General features: G+C 52.9%; 1 protein-coding gene across 1 annotated transcript in view; it reads right to left on the bottom strand.

Moving 5' to 3' along the window:
• The window catches only part of ARHGEF17 (Rho guanine nucleotide exchange factor 17), a 60,504-nt gene that overhangs the window by 18,118 nt on the left and 19,720 nt on the right, over window positions 1-22,666 (bottom strand). Inside the window, exon 2 of the mRNA XM_055423637.2 lies at window positions 3,754-3,831. Within this exon, the coding sequence (XP_055279612.2) occupies window positions 3,754-3,831 (78 nt within the window). The remainder of the gene's footprint in view (window positions 1-3,753; window positions 3,832-22,666) is intronic.

Genomic DNA, 22,666 nt, shown 5'->3' with positions numbered 1-22,666 from the left:
CGAATTTATTACACAGTGTATTAGAAGGTAGTAAGTGCAGTGGGAAATAAGACAGAGCGGTCGGTCAGGGAAAGCAGTGTTGTTAGCTGGGAATTTGCAGGTTGAAGGAAGACTCAAAGGGTGACGGTGACACTGAGGAAAGGGTGCACCCTTAGGACCTGGGTTCAAATCCCACCCCTTTCTGGCTGTTAACCTTGGCATTTAACTTCTTCCTTCATTGTGAACTCCTGGCCCTCAGGAATAATACAAATCAACTTGAGTGGCAGAAGTCACTGCGATGGATCACCAGAGCTGTAGAGTCCAATCTCCACCCTAGAGTGAGACTGACAGGGATTCAACCCAGGCTATGGCAGTCATTCCCACTGTGAACCTGAACGAGCTGCTTTACCTCTCTGTGAGCAGTTTCATCATCTGTAAAATAGGGGTCTATAGTGAGGTTTATATGAATTAACTTATACAAAGCACACAATAAATGTTAGCTCTTAGTATTACTGCTTGCTTTGGTCTGAATGTGTTCCTCCAGAAGTCACATGTTGAAACATGTGGTGGTATTTCGGGGTGGGGCCTTTGGCAGGTGAGCAGGTCATGAGGGTGGAGCTCTCACAAATGGGATTTGTGCCCTTTGAAAGAGAGCTCCCTCAGCCCTTCCACCATGGAAGACACAGTGAAAAGACATCTGTCTACAGACCAGAAAGCCGGTCCTCATCTGCACTTAATCTGCCAGCACTTTGATCTTGCATTTCCCCGCCTCCAAAACTATGCGAAATAAATCTATTTGTTTAGGTCACTCTATCAGTGGAATTTTTACTATAGCAGCCCAAACAGACTAGGACTAGGATATCATTTAATAGACAGATGACTCTGGGCAGGTTTCTTCCTCTTTGAGCCTTCATTTCCTCAGAAGAGGAAGAGCATTATTATAATATCTGCCTCACAAGGTTAATACAAGGATTAAAGGTGATTTTATAGACACACACACAAATGCACATGCCTGCATGCAGGCAGAATTGCCAGGCAGTATGTTAAATCATACAAGCATCTCATAATCTGCACCTGACACAGGTCTTATTATTATTCCCACTCAACAGACGAGGAAACAGAGGCAGAGACTGGATATATAACTTGCTCCAGATCACATGGCTGGTCAGGAGGTAGTGCCAAGTTTCAACACCAGTGGCCTGGCTCCAGAGCTGTGCTCTGGACCCCTGGGCGGGACCTCAGTCCTTCCAACACACCAGGGCTGCATCGAGTGACAGCTGGTCTCAGCTGACATAGTCTTTCCTGCTGGCAACCTTCCCCACTCGACACTCTCAACTGGTGTCCTCAGCACCGTCCTCCCTTAGCTCTTCCACTCACAGGCCCTGCAAGCCTCCACGTGTGCAGCCTGGCAGCCCGGAGATTCAGACGTAGAGAGGCACGCCCACCCCATCACCTTTTAATCTTCACACTGAGAGGAGGGTATGATTAGTTATGTTTGCAGGACAAAAATGTGGAGGCTCAGAGGAGTGAGATTATTAGACTAGGCATCACCCAGAAGGGAGCAAGTGACTAAACCCCTGGACTGATTCCCATGCCTTTGACTCCTACTTAGGGGACAACCAAGGACCCCCCAAGACCTCTGCACATCTATTTCTGCCTCATAAAGATGGAATTCCAATTGTGGCCCTCCTATGACTTCTTTGTGCTCACAATAAAGGCCAGCTCCTTGCCCAGCAGCCACACTGGCCACCTCCCTATTCCTAGTTGTTCCAGGTTTCCTCCCGCCACCCAGCCCTGTTCCTGCTGTATCTTCAACCTAAAACAAGTCCCTCCAAGCTCTCCCCTTGCTTAAATCCTACCTACCTGTCAGGTCTCAGCTAAACACCCCATACTCTGGCCCCCAACACTAGGGCAGACCCCCATTCTGTGTTCTCACTGCTTTATGCATCTTAAAATATACAAACACACACACATAAATGATGTATTTTTGTGATGCAATATATATATATTTATAGCATAAAATTTGCCATTTTAATCATTTTTAAGTGACTGGTTCGGTATACCCACATTAAAGTACATTCATGTTATGGACCACCACCACCACTCAACTATGGAACTTTTTTTCATCTTCCCTGACTGAAACTCAGTACCCACTAAATACCAACTCCCCATGTCCCCCTCCCCAGACACTGGCAGCCCCATTCTACTTTCTGTCTTTATGAGTTTGGTTGGCCATTCCAGGTACCCCATATAAGTGGAATCATTCAGTATTTGTCCTTTTGTGACCTGCTTAGTTCACTAGCATAATGTACAAGAACTTGTAGCATGTGTCAGAATTTCCTTTTTGGCTGAATAATATTCTGTTTTAAGAATACTCTCCATGCACTTTTACATCACTATGTGTCCTCATGCATAGCCTGTCTGGTTATTGTCAGTCTCTGCCACAGACTGTGAGCTCTAGGGGACAGGATCTCATCACTGCTGAACGCTCCAGAGAACATTGCCTGCTTCGTGGTGGATTTGTGGAGTGAATGAGTGAATCCTTGGGATGTTTCCCCAGGCTCTCCCTTCCACCGTTCGCTCTTGCTCTGCCTAAGTGGTTTGAGAAAGCCTGTCCCCAGTTATGAACACCAGGTCCCACTTTAGCTCAGGCTCACACTCTCTATCCTGGGCTCTCCAGACCTCTGAACCTCACGTCTGAACCTCACTCACCATCTCACCCCCCTTTTTCAGAGGGCTCCTTTAGTGCCTTAGTCACCTAGGCCAGAGCCCAGGCACCATCCCGGGCTTCCCCATCTTGCCCCAAGGCCAACCAGTTACCATGTCTGGCCCGATTGGTCCGCTTCCTAATTATCTGTCCCCAGCTCCCCTCTCTGCAGTCTCCCCCCGGGTGGTGGCCTCTCTTCCCTTGCCTGGCCTCAGTGACCCTGGCCTCCTCTTCTGCTACCCTCCTCCCAGCAGTCAGATAGACTTCATAAAGCGTGAGTTAGACCACACACTGCCCATGCTCAAAGCCTTTCAATAGTTCCTCGGACCCGTGGGAGAGTCCAAATTCTCCTCCTGCTACTGAGGGTCCCCACCACGTGAGCTCTGCTGGCTCCCTCAGCATTACCACAGGACTGACCCCTGTGCTCTGTGCTGGCCACATGGACTCCTGAAAGGGCTAGGTCTCTCCTTACTTGACCTTGCACGAGCTGTTCCTGCTACTGAGAGTACAGGGCAGAAGGAAGCCAGCACGTCCTCCAGGGAAAATTCCTTGACCCTTTACCTCCCAGGTGCCCCCCACCCCAACCTGATGCCTTAAGAGCCCATATACTCAACTATGTCCCTAGCAGGACTGTCAATTCCTGCAGCAGAGGCTTGTCTCTTATTTGTCCCGGTGTTTCCTGCACCTGGAACAGGGCCTGGCACATAGCACATGCTAACATTTAATTCCATTCAACCAACATTTTTCCCATCAATGAAGGAAGTGAAGGCGGGGGTGGGGGTGGAGTGGGACTAGAGAGGGTTCACAGATCTAAGCTCAGACCCAGCACTGCCAGGAGAGGTGGAAGGTCAGTAGGAGGAGGGAGCATCTGCCATTGGTGCCCCAGTCTGGCCTCCTTACGGCCCCTCTGCATTCTCTCCTGCCCTGGAGGGAGCGTCCTCTATGGACGGGTGGTATGCCCCGCGGTCACTCCTCTCTAACCTCGGTCCCCGGTGTTCCCACATGTCCAACAGCCACCTAGACTCAGAATGGCTGCGTTCAGGGACCCAGGCCACCCCAAGTCTCACCTGCATCAGAGTGCGCAGTGATTCCACATACGACTGCTCTGTATCCAGCAGGGTCATGGTCACGTGCTTCCGCATATCCTGGGGGGACAGAAGGCAGAGGGTGAGCAGTGCCTTGTTCCTTTCACACGCGCCACCTGCAGTCACAGGGGCCCAGAGAGCCCATCCATGCCCTCTCCTAGGTCTTCAAGGTCTGTCATCCCCAAAGCACCGTGGACCTCCACTCTACCAGGTACTCCCCTGCAGAGAGCACCTCTTTCTGCAACTCACACGCCTGCCTTCCCAGACTGTGCTCCTCAACTCTCATCCCTCTGCTTCCCTCTCCAGGGCTATTGGAAGCTCTGGAGATCTCCCGTTTACTTCTTGGCTCCCCTGTTGGACTCCTGGAAAGGTCTCAAGAAAGTCAATAGCTTCTCACATTTGCGAAGGGCAATGCCTCCAGGCCACCCCTCCTCTAGCTGCCAACTCTGAAAACCCCACCTCTGGGCTGAATACGGTGGGGTCAGACCCTACCCTGGGCTTCACATCATCCCAGAAAGTAAAAACTGTCACCTCCTGCTACAATAAAGAAAAGGTGGCCCAGAGAGGGAAGGGCAGTGCTAAATGTTACGCAGCAAGGCAGGGGCAGGGCTCAGCCCCTCTCAAACAAGGCTGGGTCCCAGTTCACTCAGTAAAAGAGGTTAACTGAGCCTTACTCCATGCCAGGCACTATTCTAAATGTCATGCACTATTTTCTCCTTCTGACCATCCTGTGAGGTATGTGTGATTATTCTTCCCATTTTAAGGCGATCTAGGCAGTGATATCTCTATTCGGAGGCTCTGATGATTTGCATTATGGAGACTCCGCACCCACACCCTCAGGGACAAGGTGCACATCCCTGAGAGGGTAGTCCCAGTTCTCTGGCAAGGTTTTTCTGGAAGTCAGTTTAGGGAGGCCCTCTCTGTGTTCCATCCTGGGACTCAGATTACCTGTCCCTTGCCACCAGTTCCTATGCCTCTGGCCCACTCCTCCTCCAAGAAGCCGTCCCAGGTGGCACAGCTCTAAGAGCTTCTCTCCCCAGGCAAAGTCTCCTCCAAGCTCCTGGAGTGGTCCTAAGCCAAGTCCAAACTCCGCTGGGCTCAGATCTCTAGGGTTTATTCTCCCCTCTCCACTCTCCTTCCCAGTCAGTCCTCAGCTTGGCCTCAGCAGGAGCTTGGGCTCCAGCCATGAAGGCCTGCCAGTCAGTGTGGATGCTCTTCGTGTGTGATGATGCCATGGTGGGTGTCTGTGTCTGTGGTCTCCCTCTAGTTCCCACACCGGGAGCCTCTCAGGGTTGGGACTCAGCTGTGTGGAGCACGGCTGATCACTACTGTGCCCACAGTCCATGTCTGCTGAGTGGCCTAAGCACTGGGCTTGCCCAGTCGGTCTGATTCAGCCACTGCTCATCCCTCTACTAGTAGACACCTCAGGTCCCCCCCTCCCTTTGACTCAGGGACTTAGAGGTCAGGCCTGTCCCCAAGCCTGTACTACAACAAAGCATACTTTAAAAAGTAGGCTTCTCTGCTAGGAACTCAGGGGTGGGGGTGTGAATGGCACCCCCTAGGGGGAGGGGAAGAGGCTGGCTTGACCCCTCCTCAGCACTGTGCTCTGATGGGTTAAGAAGGCACTGGATTCTGTCTCAGAGCCCCCAGCTACAGCCAGACCACCTATGCTCAGTGCTTCTGAGGCCTTAAAAAAACCAGGGCAGCTTCCAGTAGGAGGCAGCACCAGCTAGGCCCCTCGAGGATGAGAACTTGGGAGGCAGGCCATCAAGGGCCAGAAGGGCCTCCCAAGGAAAGGCCCAGATGCCCAACCTCCTGCAGGGAAACACCTCAGCGTGTCACAGACGTGACACTTCAGCCTCATACTCACAGCTCTATGACAGGACTTGTCATCTCCAATACACAGGTGAGGAAGTCAAGTCAGAGAAGTGGCCTGACGTCGGATGTCACACAGCCAGTGACTGGCAAAGTGGGTAACCGAGTCTCTTCAGCCACCTCATGCTGAGTGTTAGGGCCCAAGAACTCGGAGTTCTCACTCAGACTGCCCAGCCAGCCATGAGCCACAGGGTCCCCAGCCTGGACCCTCCCAGCTGTGTGACCATGGGTGGTCACCTAACCGCCTGGACTTCTACATTTTCCTATGAAATGGAACAAATAACACCTACCTCCCAGTGCTGGGAAAGTGAGGACCTGGGGAGCAGGGCAGCTCTCCACACACACTGGGTCTTTAAGGTCCATCCTCACTGTGTCTCAGCAAGGCTGTTTATCTACATCCATCTCCCTACTGGACAGGGAGCTCCAACTACAGGATCAGGCCAGACTCGGCCCTGGGTGGCACAGCCCCCTCCCCCACCACTTCCCCAGCCCAAGCCTGCCAGGCCCAGCAGTGAGGGTCATGGGCAGGGAGGCCTCCTAAGGGAGGCAGGGCGGGTGCTGGGCCTGATGGCCCAGAGCTGGGGTTAGTAACTCATGCAGGGAGGCTGACGCTGCAACAGCCGCCTTTCCAGCCTCCTCCCTGCTCAAAAGCACAGCGGGCTGTCACTCAGCTGTCAGGTAGAGGTACGGAAAACAAGGCCAGCTCCCTGTCACTGCATTGAGCGCCCCTTCTGCACGTGCCTAGACACGGGTGTGAGTATCAGTGGGGGTGGGGGCCAGGGGACGCAGGGGACAGGCAGTGCAGCTGTCAACCAGATCAGCAGGCACACCTGTTCTGGGCGGGACAGCTCTGTAGGCCCAGCCTCCCCCAGAGCCTCTCACCCCTCAGCAGCCCCAACCGCAGACCTTCACTACACGGGGCACTGAAGGGGGAGGGGACGTGGGGCCCAAGGGGATACAGCAGGAGGACGGGGTCGGGGGGCTCTCCTGCCAGTATAACCGGGACGTTGTGGCCCAAAGCCCGAGACCCCTACATATGCGGCACGAAGATAGAGACAGGTACAGAGAGAAGCCGGAAAGGCCAGACACCCCGCAAAGAGGAAAAATGGATCCAGGTCCTTAGAGATACACACAGTACGGCATAGGGAGGCAGACAAAACCACAGCCCCCACTGGAGCCCAGGAGAGCGGAACAATCAGAGTCCAGGCCCAGAGAGACACACAAAGCACAGAGGCGGCGGGTGGAAGCCTCCCCTCCCCCGCAGGGAGACACACACTGAGCCAGGAATGGGGACACCATCACTGCCACCCCAGCATGACACCTCCCAGGCCCAGTGACTCCAGGGAGAGGATGGCAAGGAGGGAAGCAAAACTGACTGCCCCTTACCCCCCAGCACATATGTTTATCCTGAGACAGAGGCTGGAAAAACCTCCTCTCCCTGAGCCTATGGCCCCAGGGTACCCTGGTGACAGCCTCAGCCTCCACAGGCTGACCTGTATCGGCGCTCAGTACAGGATTGCCAAGCACTGCTGGGCCTCAGGGTGCAGGCCTGCTACCCAGCTGAGCTTGCCAGCCCTTCTGCCATCCCCAGTTTGCATTCCAGTGACACCAAACCTCAGCATCTTGCTAGCCACACCACCCCTGCCAGGACTTCTCACACACCGTCCATCTCCCTGCCACCATCACTGAGTCCCCAGCCCCACAGCCAGGCAGCAGCTGGGCCCCAGCATCTCTGCCTGTGCCTCCCCCAGTCCGGGGCGCCAGACTTCTAAGCCTTGGCCCAGGTCCCTCAGTGCCCCTCCCCCTCCCCGTACCTGGGCCTCCCCGGGCTCCTCAGGGTCAGCGCTGTTGCTCCCCCCGGCGGGCTCCCCGGAGGCGGCGGCCGGGCCCAGATCGCGCATGTCTTCCAGCGCGATGGTGAACTGGGCCAGGGTCTTCACCATCTGTAGCATGCGGCCGGCCCGCCGCCGCCGCCGCCGCCGGGGCGGGGGCGCCGGGAGTCGACGGGCCCCCTCCCTCCCACCTAAGCTCCCTCCGCGGGGCTCAGCCGGGCCGCGGCGGCGGTCGCGCGGTATCAGTTCCAGCGGCGATCTGATGGCGGCGGCGGGGCCCGCGGCGGCGCTGTTGCCTCCTCCGCTGGGCGAGTGCGCCCGGCGAGCCCCGCGCGGCGCCGCCGGCAGCGCGGAGGGGAGGAGGGAGTCCCCCGCCGCCGGGCCACCCCGCCCCCTCCACTCGCGCCCCTCTCCCGCAGCACGCCAAGGGCGCCCCACCTCGCCCCCGCAGCTTCGCCACAAGGCGGCCTCTGGTCGCAGACCTGTCTTCCTCTGTGGACACAAGTCCGCGCACACCCGTGGACAAAGGCGAGTACACTTTTTTCCCACACCTGTACGCACGGAGGCACACGCAGGGGCATGTAAATGCCCACACAGGACCAGCCCACATACATGGATGCCTGCCCTCGGTCCTCGATTAGTATACACGCGTGGGTCAGAGCCAAGGACACACACAACATAGTCCCACACAGACCTGAACCCTGACACACACGTGAAACCGACCCAGTGCTGCACGCAGCCACACGTGCTTCCGTGATCATGCAACTATAACCAGGCACAAATAGGCACACAAATTTAGGGATGTGCACTCATACACATCCCTGGAAATTGCTGCTGTCCTACATCCAGGGACAGAGCACCTGGACCATGGCGGGGACTACCAGGGAAAGGGCCTACCCTGAGTCACTCCTACACCTGCTCCCCCCAGTAGACCTGTGTCCCGTGCTTGGAACAGCCCAAGAGGCTTCGAGCCCTACTCCTCTCCACCCCATCCCACTACCCTACGGTTAGGGGCTCAGGCATTTATAGGCACAGACCCCACCACCTCCAGACTGTCCTCCAGGATGCCTCCTGGTAGGATCCTCAGAAACTGTTCCCTAAATCCCAGGTGGTGCCCAAACCTATTCCAGACTGATTTAATCATGAGGGGCACACGTGAGCTTGGTTTTATACCAGTTTCTCCCTCACATGGGGCTCTGATGTACCCTGCAGCTGCCTGGGGAACTCATAATTTCCTAGTATACTGAAGGCTCCCACACTCACACACTCCTAACGGATTCCCTCCCCAAACCTGCTTCCCTCTGGGTTTCCTGCACAGTGGAGAGCTCCTGACCCCATCAACCAAGCCAGTCCCAGTCCCCACAGCTCCGCCATGCTTGAGAGCCCCTTTCCCTGCCACTTCCGTCTTAACTGCGAGAAACAAACCAGGCTCTCTCCTACCCCAGGGCCCTGGACCATGACTCTTTTCTCTCCTACAAGTGCTTTTCTTTTTTTTATTTATTTGGCTGCACTAGGTTTTAGTTGCGGCATGAAAGCTCTTGGTTGCAGCATGGGGGGGAGGTGGTCTAGCTCACTGACCAGGGATCGAACCCAGGCCCCTGCACTGGGAGCATGGAGTCTTAGCCACTGGACCACCAGGGAAGTCTCTACAAGTGCTTTTTCTTTTCCTTGAAGACCAGTTGTAGTGCAAATGTCATCTCAGGGAAGCGTTCCCTGAACCTCTGATTAGTTCAGGTGCAGCTGCTCTATGCTTTCAAAGAGCCTCAGTTTTTCTTAACCAGGTATTGCAGATTAAAATTATACATTTGAGCTAGATTGATGCTCCTCTCTTCCCAAGAGACTGTAAGTTCCTCGAGGGCAGGGCACACGACCCTTTCATAAGCCATAGCCCTCTGCACGTAGAGGCAGGCTAATGAAACAATAACTCCTCCCTTCTCCCCACACACCAAGCAGTCACCACCTAGGGGCAAAGAGTCCATGCAGGTCCAAGCTCATGAAACTTTCCTGGCATCCCCACGGCACAGGATCAACCCTTCCTGCTGCCCCTTGAAGCCTCCTATCCTGCTCTGCCCCACTGCCTCCCCATTCCCGTTTGGCCCTCAACTAAGGTGAGTCCACACCCCACACCCCTGGCCAGTAGTAGCATCTTCAGAGTCCCAGGATATCCAACACTAAAATTTTAACTCCCCAACAGACCAACCCCATGTAGCCAACAATGAGAACAGGCATAGGGAATTCCAAGAAAGGAGCAAGAGAAGACCGGGGTGACCTGCGCCTGGCAGGGGTCCCAGAGCAGTGAGCATGAACCACCCAGAGGTGGGGGTGCTCCCAGAGGCTGCGCTAGGGGGCAGAGCCAGACACCCGATGGGTGCTCGCTAAGTCTGCCCTGCATAATGAGAACCACTGATGAACCCATCTGTCTCTCCTGGGTCTCGTGAGAGCCCCACCCTAAGCAACTCTTGAGCCAGTCTGCTGAGTGAAAGAACGAATGCAGGCAAGACTGGGTGCTCTGCATGAACTCCGTTCCTGGTCTCTCTCTAGCAGTGGTTCTCAAAGTGTGTCCCTGTGCAACTCCTGGGGCCGTGTTAGAAATGCGCATTCTCAGCCTCCCTGACACCACCCAAGGAGGCAGAAGCGGGGGTGCTCGGGGAGAGCCCATGCCCTCGTCTGCCTCTGGTTTGGGACCAGTGAGTCTCCCCACTTGTCACCTTCTGAGTGAGATAGACTGTGGACTTCCCTAGGGGCACGGCCTGCTCCTCTTCCTCCTCCTCTTGGGCTCATAACATTGGGGGGAAGGTTGGGAACAGTCAGACCAGTTAAGTGAGTGATGGTTTGAGCAAGGAGGATGGACACCAGTCCAAATAGCCATGTCCCAAAGGTAATCCCACATGAGTAAAAGGGCCGGTGGTCCGAAGGCCTCACCCCAGGCCCATAGCTTGATCACTGGAGCTACTTAACTTCACATTTGGCTTTCTCTCTGAACACCTCCTCCCCTATTTGATCCTCTCTCCAGCTATATGACCTGGGCCTTATTTCCTCTAAGTGGCTGGGAGGCAGTGCAGAACTGGGGCTTGTTAGTGAGTTGCATTAATTCCCTCCCTCACTCCAGCAGGACCAGGCCCTGCAGAGATGAATCCATTCTGGCTGGCACCCAGGAGCTCCCAGACAACACACAGGGCTCAACAGAGGGAATCACTCATGCCTCAAGAAACAGGGGGTGAGGGGTATTCAGGGAGGGCTTCCTGGAGGAGCCAGGCAGGTCCCAAGGTCAAGAGATCCAGAGGCAAGTGGGTGCCCAGAAGGCAGAGTTCACCAGAGGTCCCCGCCCTGGAGAGCGGGGTGAGGCCTGCTGCTGACGGCACTGTGGCTGCTTCATTAAAGACAGCTAATTAGATCCAAGCCCATTGCCGGGGCAACACAGGGGCTAGTGGGGGTGGGGAGATGAGGGAAGCTGAGAGAAAGAACAGGAGTGCAGAGCTGCCGCATCAGGGTGCCCAGGCATCTCCCCTATTACAGCACAGGTATCAGAGCTCCTCAGAGTCCGGTCAGCTGGGGTGGAGGCTGAAGACAGCCGTGGGCAGCTTGGATTCTGTTGGAGCTCCTCTGAGCTCCCATTTCGGGCACAGATTTCTTTTCCTTTTGGGTATCTGCAGTTGTTCCAAGTGAATCTGGCTTAGAATAGTTTTTAATTGTTCAGGTAGTTGGTATACGCCCATCGAGCCCCCCTCTTCACACTCTAAAGCCCACCACACCCCCTTACACCACCGTCCCCAGAGGCAGGAAAGGGCTCTGATCCACGAGGCCACTGCCTCACTCCAGGAGGCCAGCTGGGCACCCCTGCCAGCCCTGGGCGACACCAATCCTCCTGACCCCGACCTAGTCTGTGACTTCTTCCCCAGCTCTGAGGGAAGTCTAACAGCTCGCCAGCCTGCCTCTGGACACACTCCCACCCCGAACCCCACCAAAATCACCTGCAAGGCCTCTAGCCCACTTAGGGCCATGTGAGCTGGGCCGACTGGGGGACCAGTGATGAAAAAGGACATATGGATGGACAAATGGATGGCTAATGAGTAATGGCTGGAAAAATAACTGGATGGATTGATGATGGATGAGTAAATAAATGGGTGGAAGAAGAGAGGATGAATTGATGACAAAGGAGCACAAATGGACACTCAGACATGATCCAATGGATGAGAAGTTAACTGAGTTTTTATTTTATTCACTTGTTGACAGTTTAACAGATATTTATTGAGTACCTTCCAGGTACCAAGCACAGTGCTGGGTGGAGAATTAGAGGAAAGAAAAAAAGTCTGTGCCCTTTCGGGCACCACAGTCTATGTGGGAAGATAGGAACTTGAAAACAAAAATGACAAGTACAATGCAGGTGCAGGGGTGGTGGGTCCCATCAGGCTGTCACAGGCCAGGAGGGGTCTTCAGCCTTTCACATGAGCACAGGTACATAAGTATTCACCAGCAGAGTGTCTGGGCCCCAGAGCTGCTCAAATCAGAACACTGGGAACTCCATAATCTTAGAATCTTAACCACCACTCTTAACCACCACTAATGCTATTTAAACACTTTTCAGGTGCCAGGCACCCAACTCCTGCTTTCCAAGCCCCAGCTCTTTTGATCCCCATGGCAGTCCTACATCAAGGGTTTCGATACTGTTATCCCTGCATTTTACAAAGAGGGGACCTGAGACTCAGGGAAGTCACCTACATGGTAAGGAGTGGAGTCTGGGTGGCTGCTTTCAGGGCCCATGTTCTTAAACCACCACCTCCCCTGGGAAGAGCCCCCTCCACCTCCCCTGGGGCTCACCTGCCTCCCTGGTGCCCTAGTTGCCTGAATTGCCTTTCTGCAGCCTCATCTGTACTGAGACAATGACACATTCTCCTGACCCAGGTCGGAATTGGTAGAAAACAAAATGCTGTCCATCCACAGGCAATGCTGGGATCACGGAGGCGCCTCTTCCCTGGGAACTGAGCCCTGGCTAATGGCCCAGATGGACTGTCTGCGTTCCTGACCCCACCAATGTCCATGGGCATGGAGTTAGTACTGGATGTTCCCAACCTAATGGGCTATCCATTTTGCTGATGGCTGCTACCCTTCTCAGGTCCTCAGGTTCATCAATGAAAGTTCCAAGAGAGGGATTTATGGGCATAGCAATTAGGAGCACAAACTGTGGAGCCAGACAGTTTGGGCTCAAATCCTGGTTTGACCAGGTGATATGACCTTGAGCAAGACTCCTTCCCCTCTTGGGATCTCGGTCTCTCCATCTGTTCCTGGTTGAGACCCCTTCCCTCTTCCTCCCATCATCCATCCCTTCCCATGTCACAGCCTGTTCCTTATAGACTCTCCCTTCTGGGAGGAGGGGCCTCTCAAGGCTCCATAGAGTTCCCAGGCCTCAGGCAGCTGCAAGGACAGTCTCCAAGCCACAGGACTCCCTCGGGACTGGCTGCTCTGGATGGGCCCCAGAATTCTGGGGAATGTGCTTTGAGAACAGGAAGGGGAGAGATCAAGGGCCTAAGGAGCCTCAGGTCCTTCCTGCCACAGGGTCACTGCCCCACTTAGGTCAGTGTGCACTTGGAGGTGGGATTCTGAGAGACACGATACATGTTTCAACTGTGCAGGCTCATGCGTGTGTCTGTGCGTCCCTGTCAGTGGTCTTCTGTGGCCATGTGACTGCACAGCACCTCTGTGGGTGGTGATCCCTGTGATTCTTGGCAGAGGTGGAAAGTGAAGGGGCCACATCAATAAAAACCAAAAACAGCTATAGCTGAGCATTCACCATGTGCCAGGCATGGGAGAAGTACTTTACATCACTGTCTCATTTTATCCTTGTAAGCAGTCCCGGGGAGTGTGGTAGCTTGCATTTTTCAGAAAGCTATCACAGTATCTTCCACGACACATGGTCTTCTTACAATGTGGTACTGACACTCTTCCTATAGAGTGATGAGGTTTATGTTCCCTACCCTTGAAATTGGGTGGACCTTTGTGACTGCCCCAACCAATTGAGTACAGCAGAAGGGATACTATGTGACATCCAAAGTGAGGTGGTCCAGTGATTAAGACGTCACCTTCCAATGCAGGGAATGCCAGTTCAATCCCTGGTCGGGAAGCTAAGACCCCACATGCCTCATAGCCAAAAAACCAAAATATAAAACAGAAGCAATACCAAAACAAAGTCAATAAACACTTTCAAAAAATGCTCATTAAAAAAATATCTTAAAAAAGAGCAAAAACAAAGCTAGGCCATACCCATGCCATGCTCTTCTACCTTGCTCTTGAGTCACTCATTCTTACAGCCCAGCACCATGTTGTAAGGAAGCCCAGGTCACATGCAGAAGCCATGTGCAGGCTACCCCAGCTGACAGCCCGGATGAGGTTCTACTCAAACACCAGCAGAAACTGCCTGATTTGTGAATGAGCATGACTTCCAGATGAGTCCAGCCCAGCTACTACTTGACTGTGATTGCCCAAAAGATTCGGAGTAAGAGCCACCTAGCTGAGAAAGCAGGCCCAGAGAAGTGAAGAAGCCATAGTTACGGAGTGAATAAGTGGCGGAGTTGGGATAAGAACCCAGGGTCCTTAATGTCCTGATGGGAGGGATGAAGTAAGAGGATGATTTCTGCACAGACCCATATTTCACTGCTGATCCAGAGGGGCCCATCTGGGACCCCAGCCTCTGTAGCACTAGAAAATCTCCCCACCCTTCCTGAAACCACCTCTGATGGCTGAAAGGATTGAGGGGGCAGCTCTCATTCTCTATGCTGGGGCTCAGGCCCAGTTTCTGGCAGCTCAACCATGCGGCCCACCTTTCAGCCCAGAAGGGACACCCCCGCCCCCTGTACTCCTGACCCCTTGTCTCAGGGAATGACATGCGCTCCGTATACCCTTGGTGGGGACTTTTACTTCCACGTCACGTTCAGTGAGGCACTGTTTCTTATGTATTATCTCATGGAATCCTCACACCAATTCTGAGTTACACATCACTACCACTGCCATTTTACGGGCTTCCTGGTGGCTCAGAGGTAAAGAACATGCCATCTTTCGGGTGAGGAAATAAAGGCTAGGAGAAGTGGAGCAACTTGTCTGAGGTTATGAAGTTGGATGTGGCAAAACTGGCTGGGATTTAGCAAAGCTAGGGTCTGACCCTGCATAATCAGCATATCAGAGGAGTTGCATGACTTCACCAGGGTCAAAGAAAACATAAATGGGGGGTTGGACCAGGCCTAGAGTACCTTGAATTAGATGGTTATGGGCTGTGTTCTCTATTCTGTCCCCTGGATAATGTCCATAAAGGCAGAGACCAGACCTCTCTACGTTTACAGCTGTGTCCCTGACATTCAACGGGAGCACCATGCATATCTGTTGATTGACTTGCTCTGACTTTAGTCAAATTGCTCCTCCTTCTGGGATTCAGTTTCTTCCTCTGTAAACAAATTGGGGAGGAGGGAAGGTACAGGTGGACTCCAAACTCCTCACCAGGCGCCCTGAGGGAGGGGGATAAGTGAGGTCATGGCTGGAGATGGGGGGTGGACAGTTTGACCTTTCTCCCTGATTTCAGTACCAGAATCCAGTCTTCTTGCTTGCGTGAGGAAGTTGGAGCTCCAGGAACTGCACTTCCTTCAAACACCCACGGGTGGCAGCAGAGGCCCGCATGGCATGGGGCTGCGGTGCATGTGGTTTGAATTTAACTTCAGTCCTGTTTCATGTGGGTTTTTTCCCTTTCTTCTTCCATGGCTCTCCCACAACCACGCCCCCACGCCTTAATTTGAAGATACAGCTGGATCTTCCAGCCTGGGAAGGAAGGGTTTCTTAACACCATGGATAATGGCCGGAAGCAGGAGGTGGATGTTAGGAGGTAGGAGAATAGACAGACCCCAACAGATGTGAAAAACATCTCCTGAAGAGCTAGTACACTCTGCATTAACTCATCTCCAGGGCCTAAGAGGTTGGGACTGTCACCACCACTTTATAGGCAGAGAAACCCAAACCCAGATTTTCTGGGTCTCATATCTGAGTGGTGATGTGTGTGCATGTGCGTGTGCTTATGTGGGGTGTGTGTGTGTGTGTGTGTGTGTGTGTGTTGGGAGGATGGATGGGTAGTAGGCAGGAATACCACTGGGAATCTCATGAAGTCTTCGGTGTGTGTGCATGCTCAGTCATGTCCAACTTCTCGACCCCAGGGACTGTAGCCCGCCAAGCTCTGCTGTCCATGGGATTTTCCAGGCAGGAATACTGGAGTGGCTTGCCATTTTCCTACTCCAGGGGATATTCCCAACCCAGGGCTCAAACCCGTGTCTCTTGCGTCTCCTCTATTGGTAGGTGGATTTTTTACCACTGCACCACCTGGGAACCCCAAAGTCTTAAAGTAGTTGTTGTTAAATCAGTCATGTCCAACTCTTTGAGACCCTATGGACTGCAGCACACCAGGCTTCCCTGTCCTTCACCACCTCCCGGAGCCTGCTCTAATTCATGTCCATTGAACTGCTAAACCTAGCAACCCTAGCTCCCTGGAAATGCACCTACCCACCCAGTGCACACTGCTGCTCACAACAGTGGTCTGGCCCCTGGTCCCAGTCCTGGCTCAGAACTTGTGGATGAGGTCAGCTTCCAGAGCCCTTCCCTACCAGCTCTAAAAATTATTCATTCAAAATGTTTAAACCTTGCTCAGCACAGAACACTGCACAGAGTATCAGGCCCAAACGCACTGGGCCCAGCATCACCATCTTCCAGCTGTTGCAAATATCCCTTCCCTCAACCTTGGTTTTTTTCACTTCAAAAATGAGGGTGGGGCTTCCCTGGTGGTTCAGGGATAAAGAATCCGCTCCCCAATGCAGGAGACACGGGTTCCATTTCTAGTTGGGAAAATCTCACATGCCATGGGACAACTAAGCCCAAGCAACTAACCCCAGCTCTAGAGCCTGTGCTCAGCAACAAGCGAAGTCACTGCAATGAGAAGCCTGCACAGCGCAACTAGAGAGTAGCCCCCACTCACCACAACTGGAAAAGACCTGTGTGCAGCAAAGACGACCCAGAGCAGCCATAAATAAATAAATCTTTTTTAAAATGAGCGGGAACATCTATTGCAGAGTAAGTGCTCTGCAAAGGAGAGCTCACTTCCCTCACCTCCACCCATTCTCCAGCATGCAGGCAAGCTGGGGTGAGGGATCGTGGGAACGGAAGTTAGCCAGTGCCTGTTTTCAGCCCATCCTGTTCCCTCCCTCCTTCCCTCGAACCCAGGCACAGTTGTGGGGGGAAGCCTCCATTTGTGTGTGCTGTCGGGGTGGGATGGGGTGTCCTGCCTCTAGAGCGGAAGATGACTCACTAGGCTGTGGGCCAGGCACCCTGGGAAAGGCCAGGCCAGCCTCAGGCCAGAACCTTGGGGAGCCAGGAGGCGGAGGTGGGGGCAGGGCTTGCCTGAGCCACAGACATCATCCTGGGGGCTCTCAAAGCTCCACAGCCAGAAGAGCCCATCTTCCCCACTTCCCACAGTGCCAGAAATTCTACTCAGACCAATGAAGGCCCAGGGAAACTTGAGGGTCTATCAGCTCCTACAAACCCACTAATCTGGCCTCTGTTCTAGACGTGGATGCTGCCTGAAGAAGGCAGAGATGCTCCCTTCCCTTCTGAGCTGACAAACCATGCCTAGAGCAGAGCCAGCCCATGATCAGTTAACTCCATGTGTGAATCAGTGGATGAATGAGGCAAGTATCAGAGTACTGACTGCACAGCACCTTCAGAATGTCCACGTCCAATCTTACCTTGAAGGAGGGAGCCAGGGAAGGGACTGTTCCTTCCCATTTTACGTATGGGCACTGAGGCCCAGAGAGGAAAGTGTCTCCTGACCCCCAGGGTAGCAGGCAGTTGAGGCCAGAACCAAGCCCTTGGGGCTCCACTACCACAGCTTATCCAAAGGGGCCCAACCAGCTGGGAGGCCTCATGGCCACCACCTCTCATGTCCCTACCCTATTCCAGGACCCAGAGAACACTCCCAAGAAAGAAGCAAGTTCCATCCGTTACTCTGGCTCTGGAGTGAGCCCTGAGCCATGGTGACCCTGGCCCAACCCAGAGGCCAGGGAAGTGACACCGCTGCACAGCCCCCCGCCCCGACCCCACCATTACACCAGACAAGCTGAGGGTGGCCGAGATGCTCAGGGACAGTGACTATACCCTACTCAACGATCCCTCCAACCCTACCTCAAGGGGGCTGTCACTGGGCTGGGGTCATGCTGACAAAAGTGGTCTCTGCCTTGACTGACCAGAGGCAGCCATGGCTTCTAAGCCTTTTTGCACTGTATCAGCAACTGGTGACAAGCCCTACTGCCCACCATATGTGTATGTGTGTGTGTGTGTGTGTGTGTGTGGTATATGTGTGTGTGTCTGTGTGTAAAACATGTTTGTGGTAGGGGGTTGCAGTACACAAAAAGATTTAAGATGAAGGTCAGCCTGAGCCAAGTCTAGGTTCTGAGCCACTCTCCCAAGGCATCATAATTAGGACAACCACGTCTAGGAAGCTGTCTTGATAGCCCAGATCTGTTAACTGCCCGCTCCTTTTCTGAGCTCCTTGGGCTTCTGGTGTTGCAGCCTTAAAATCTCAGAGTTTCTCTGGGCTTACTATTGAGATACTCACAATAAGAGGCACCAACTCAGCACTTTAGTTTATAAAATGCTTGCAGGACCTAATGTCATCAGACCTTCACAGCAACTCAGTGCGGAGATCGAGGCTCAGTGAGGAGCCAAAACTTGCTCAGGTTCTTGTGAGCAGGAGGTTGTGGAGCTGGGGTGCAAATGCCCCTCTTCCACTGAACTGCTGTGGGTCTTTGGGTAAATCGAGTAACCTTACTGTGCCTGAAGACAGGAAGAGAGCAGTGGCATACAAACAGGACTTGATCTCCCTTGAGAGGTTCATAATGTGCTGCTTACAGGTATTTATTTTAACCTCCAGATCAGCCTCCTGGGGGGGCCTTATTATTATCCTGCTTTACACAAAAGGATGGTGGGCACAGCGAAGTCAAGGGCCTGGCTCAAGGTCTCACAGCAGACAGGATTTGTGCATCTGGGGAGCCAAGGAGTCTGGATATCCACACCTATTCCACAGTGCAGGAGAGGGGGTCCCTTCCAGCCCAATGGAGAAACTCAGATAGCAGGCCAGGCCCCCAGCACAAGGAGAACACTCATACTGCCTTCTTCACAAGGTGGGAACTGACCACAGAGCTCTTTAAAATGCCATGGAGAAATGTTCAGTATAATATTAAATGAAAGAAGCAAGGATTTCCCTGGTGGTCCAGTGGTTAAGAATCTGTCTGCCAATGCAGAGGACACAGGTTTGATTCCTAGCTCAGGAAGATTCCACATGCCACAGGACAACTAAGTCCGTGCTCAAACGACTGAGCCTGCATGTTGCAGCTACTGAAGTCTGCACATCCTACAGGCTATGCTCCGCAACAAAAGAAGCCATGGCAATGAGAAGCCCAACCACTGCAACTAGAGAGTAGCTCCCATTCACTGTAACCAGAGGAAGTCCGTGCACATCAATGAAGACCCAGTGCAGCCAAAATAAATAAATAAAAATTTAAAAAAGAGGCCAGAAACATGTAGCACACCATCTCAGCATCATGAACTAAACATAGGAATATGCAAGGAGAAAAGCCTGCACTGATGGCTGCCCTGGTCACTCGGAGGCCCACAACTGTGCCTCAGCTCCTTCCTCTATATAATAGAGAATTTAAAGGACTTACTTAGCATAGGACCTGGAACAAAGAGCTCTCAATAAATGTTGGCTGTTATGAATAACCAGAGAAGCTTAGAAGGCAGGTCATCTCAGAGGTAATCTTGACCAGCCCTCTTCCAGGGCAGGCAGCCCTTGGCAGCCCTTTCTTGCGGCCCCAGAACCAAGCAGCTCCCTTACAAGGGTCCCCTGGCAGCTCCTTGTACTATGGGCAGGTCTGTGCAGGGGAAAGGCCAAGCTGGGCTGGGTCCCTCAGTCCCTGAGTGGCCTTAGTATTGGACAGTGGTGACCTTGGGAAGGATCGTCCATCTCCCATCCTAAATCCTCTGGTCTCAGACCTTTCTATGGGGTTATTTTCCAGGAGCAAGGTTGAGAGGGGCTTCCTGGGTGTCTCTCTTGTCCCCAGCCCAGGATACCACCTCTGTCCCTCCCACTGTCTCTGGGATAACTGAGAAACCTTTACTGCAACACTTAGTGCCTTTTCCATTTTCTCCTTTGGAAAACAAATGAGAGCCAGATGGGTCTGACCTCCTCCCCACCCCACAGGCAAATCCTCCACCTCCCAGGGGCGAGAGGCCCTCTCTGTCTCCTCCCTGGACTAGCAGAGAACCCCCAAGAGGAGGGGCCCTGTGAGCTGGGTGTTGCTATGGCAATGGAGCCCTGGAATTTGACCACTGGGGCCCAGGAGTGGGGGTGGGGGGTTGGTACAGGCCATGCTGGGGGCAGGGAGGAGGGTCCATAGGTCCAGGAAAGCCAAGAAGAGCAAAGGCAGGGCAGGGGTCAGGTCCTTCCATGGCCTCAGTTTCCCCATCTGTAAAGGGGAAGAGGCATGGACCTCAAAATCTCTCTTTCCATATCTAATCTAAACTGGAATCTGGGTGAGGGCTAGGGGTGGGGGAAGTAACCACAGCAAGGTCAGTTGTCCCTTTGATGGATAGAGACTCTAGGGAATAGGGACCCATCCCAGTAACACAGTAAGTCTACAGCAGAGCCAAGACTAGACCCTGGATTGGGGTGGGGGGTGGTGTCTGTCCACTGTGACTTTCCTGTTTCTCCACTGGTGAGGACAAGGATGCCTGTTTCATGTCTGGGGTAGAGGACCTCCAAGAATGGCTATGACTGGCTCAGCCCACAGTCCTGAGACAACAGACATGTGCTTGCCCCCAGCAACCCCCTGCATTCCTGGATCTGGTGGGCTGGCAAAGGGCCTGCCCCCACCCCTGCTTGCAGTGCAGGGCTGTAGTGGGGATTTTTAAATGGGTGCCTGCCCATCTCCACCTTCCCGCCTGCCCACTCGAGGAACACAGTGAATTCTACTGCCAGCTCCCCTCCCGTTCAGCCAAGCCTGAGTGGGGGCTGGATTGATGGCCACCCTCTATGCCCCTGCCTCCAGGCAGCCCTCTCCTATTGGCTTCCTCCTTCCTTACAGTCAACCCTGGGATCAGGGTGATCTCCAGGGCCCCTTCATCTATGATACTCTAGGCCCAGAGTGGGATGGGACTTGTCCAAAGTCACATAGGTCAGATGAGGATTTGGGATGCGACGCCATCAGCCTGTGCCCTGTCTCCAACTGTCCATCATGTTATTCCATGCTGCCCCAAGCCTTCCTCACCTCTTGGCCACTGATCCACAACAGCCACAGCCCGTTCCCCTCCCACTCCAAAAAGATGTTCCCATTCTGACCAAGTAACGCCTGATTTGAAAATACCAGCCATCTGGAAGAAAAATCGAGTTGGAACCGTAACTCACACTACACAGGATGAATTCCAAGTGGATCAAAGATGTAAAATAAAACAAGAAAACATAAACTATCAATGCCAGAGGAAAACATGGGGAAATGGCTTTATAAGCTTGGACAGGGAAAGGCCTTTCTAACCATGACTCCCAACCCAGAAGCCATAAAATAGAAGCTTGATAAATTAGACCACGCAAAAATTAAAACTTCTGCATGACAGAAATATACCATAAACAAATTCAAAAGTGAAGTGACAAGTCAGGAAAAAATATCTGCAATCCATAACCTAGACAAAGGACTAACCTCCCTAATATTTTAAAAGTTCCTAGTAATTTAAAAGACAAAAGGCCAATAACCCAACACAAAAATGGGAAAGGATGCAAACAGTTCACAGAAAAGAGAATCCAAATGTCTCTTAGACAAGTGGAAAGATGCTCAGCCTTACTCATTATAAGATAAATGTAAAGTAAATATATTGAGATACCATGTCACCCACCAAATTGGGAAAAACACCCAAAGGTCTGACTCAGTGAGGCTGTGGGGAAGGGTCATCTTTTTCAGGTAGTAGACCCCACCCCTGTGGACAGCATCAAAATTAAAATCACATGTATGCTCTGTTCCAGCAATTCCACTCCCAAGAAACTGCCCTAAACGTACACCAACCCCCATACAAACGAACCTACAAACAAGTTCATTCTCTGCAGCACTATCTGTAACAGCAAAAGACTGAAAATGACTGAAATATCCTTTAAAATGTGGCTAAATACCGCTTGGTAATCTGTGCAGTGAGACACCATGCGGTACAAGAGGGAATACGGAAGCTCTCAGGGCACTGATGAGGCAGCCTTCCAAGTGATATTCAGTGGAGAGAAATGTGGACCGTGAGCCACTGTGGGCAAAGTCAGTGCATTTGCTGGTATTTGCATATACAAGGATTCACAAGATCTAATAACTCAGTTCCTGGGATATGGCAGGGAGGCTATTGCTAGGGAGGAGATTTTTTTACCCATTTTGATTTTTATTAATCATGTGAATACATTATCTATTCAAATTTTCAAATATATACATTGAACTCTTTTTAAAAAAATCCTTCCCCTCTCAGTCTGGCTCCTAAGCCTGCTCCAGGCTCACATCTCAGTTCTGAACAGCCCCTGCAGCCCTTATCCTCCTTCTCACCCATCAGAGGCCTCAGCCTCTTCCTCGTGAACCATCCTTTCTGTACACTCCCTCCTGGGTAGGGACCCTCTGGGCTCCCAGCCGCTGTACATCTCGGTCCCAGCCCTGATCACCCCTGCGGTCACTGTCTCTGTGTGTGTCTGCACCCTGCCCTGTGTTTCTGCCTACACACAGCACCAAGTCCAGAGCGGCTTCAGATAAATGAAGAAGGAATGAAAGAATGGTGGGCTGCCCTGGACCCTGGGTTTGGAACCTTTGTCTTTGCTTTCTCTCTCTGGTCTCCTAATTGTCCTCTTGGACAATTCCAGTCCTACCTGCACGAGCTCCTCCAAGATGCTCTCCCTGCCCACCTTGTAGTCATAGAGGGGCTTGACAAAGTCCTTTCTTCAGAGAACTGCTAAATTCCTCCTTCACAGGCCACCTCCCCACCCACACCCACTCCTTAGGTTGAGCAACCTCAGGGCTGGGGTTTGATTGAACCAGAGTTTGGAAATGAGTCCTCAGCCTGGATTAAGGTCCGGGGGGCTGTAACTCTATGGGCAA

This window comes from Moschus berezovskii, chromosome 14, assembly GCF_049115385.1.
Source record: "Moschus berezovskii isolate FMDL1 chromosome 14, NW_MosBer_1.0, whole genome shotgun sequence".
Lineage (NCBI taxonomy): Eukaryota > Metazoa > Chordata > Mammalia > Artiodactyla > Moschidae > Moschus > Moschus berezovskii.
Note: the sequence above shows the minus strand (reverse complement) of the source record. Positions and strands in the feature narration are given on the sequence as shown.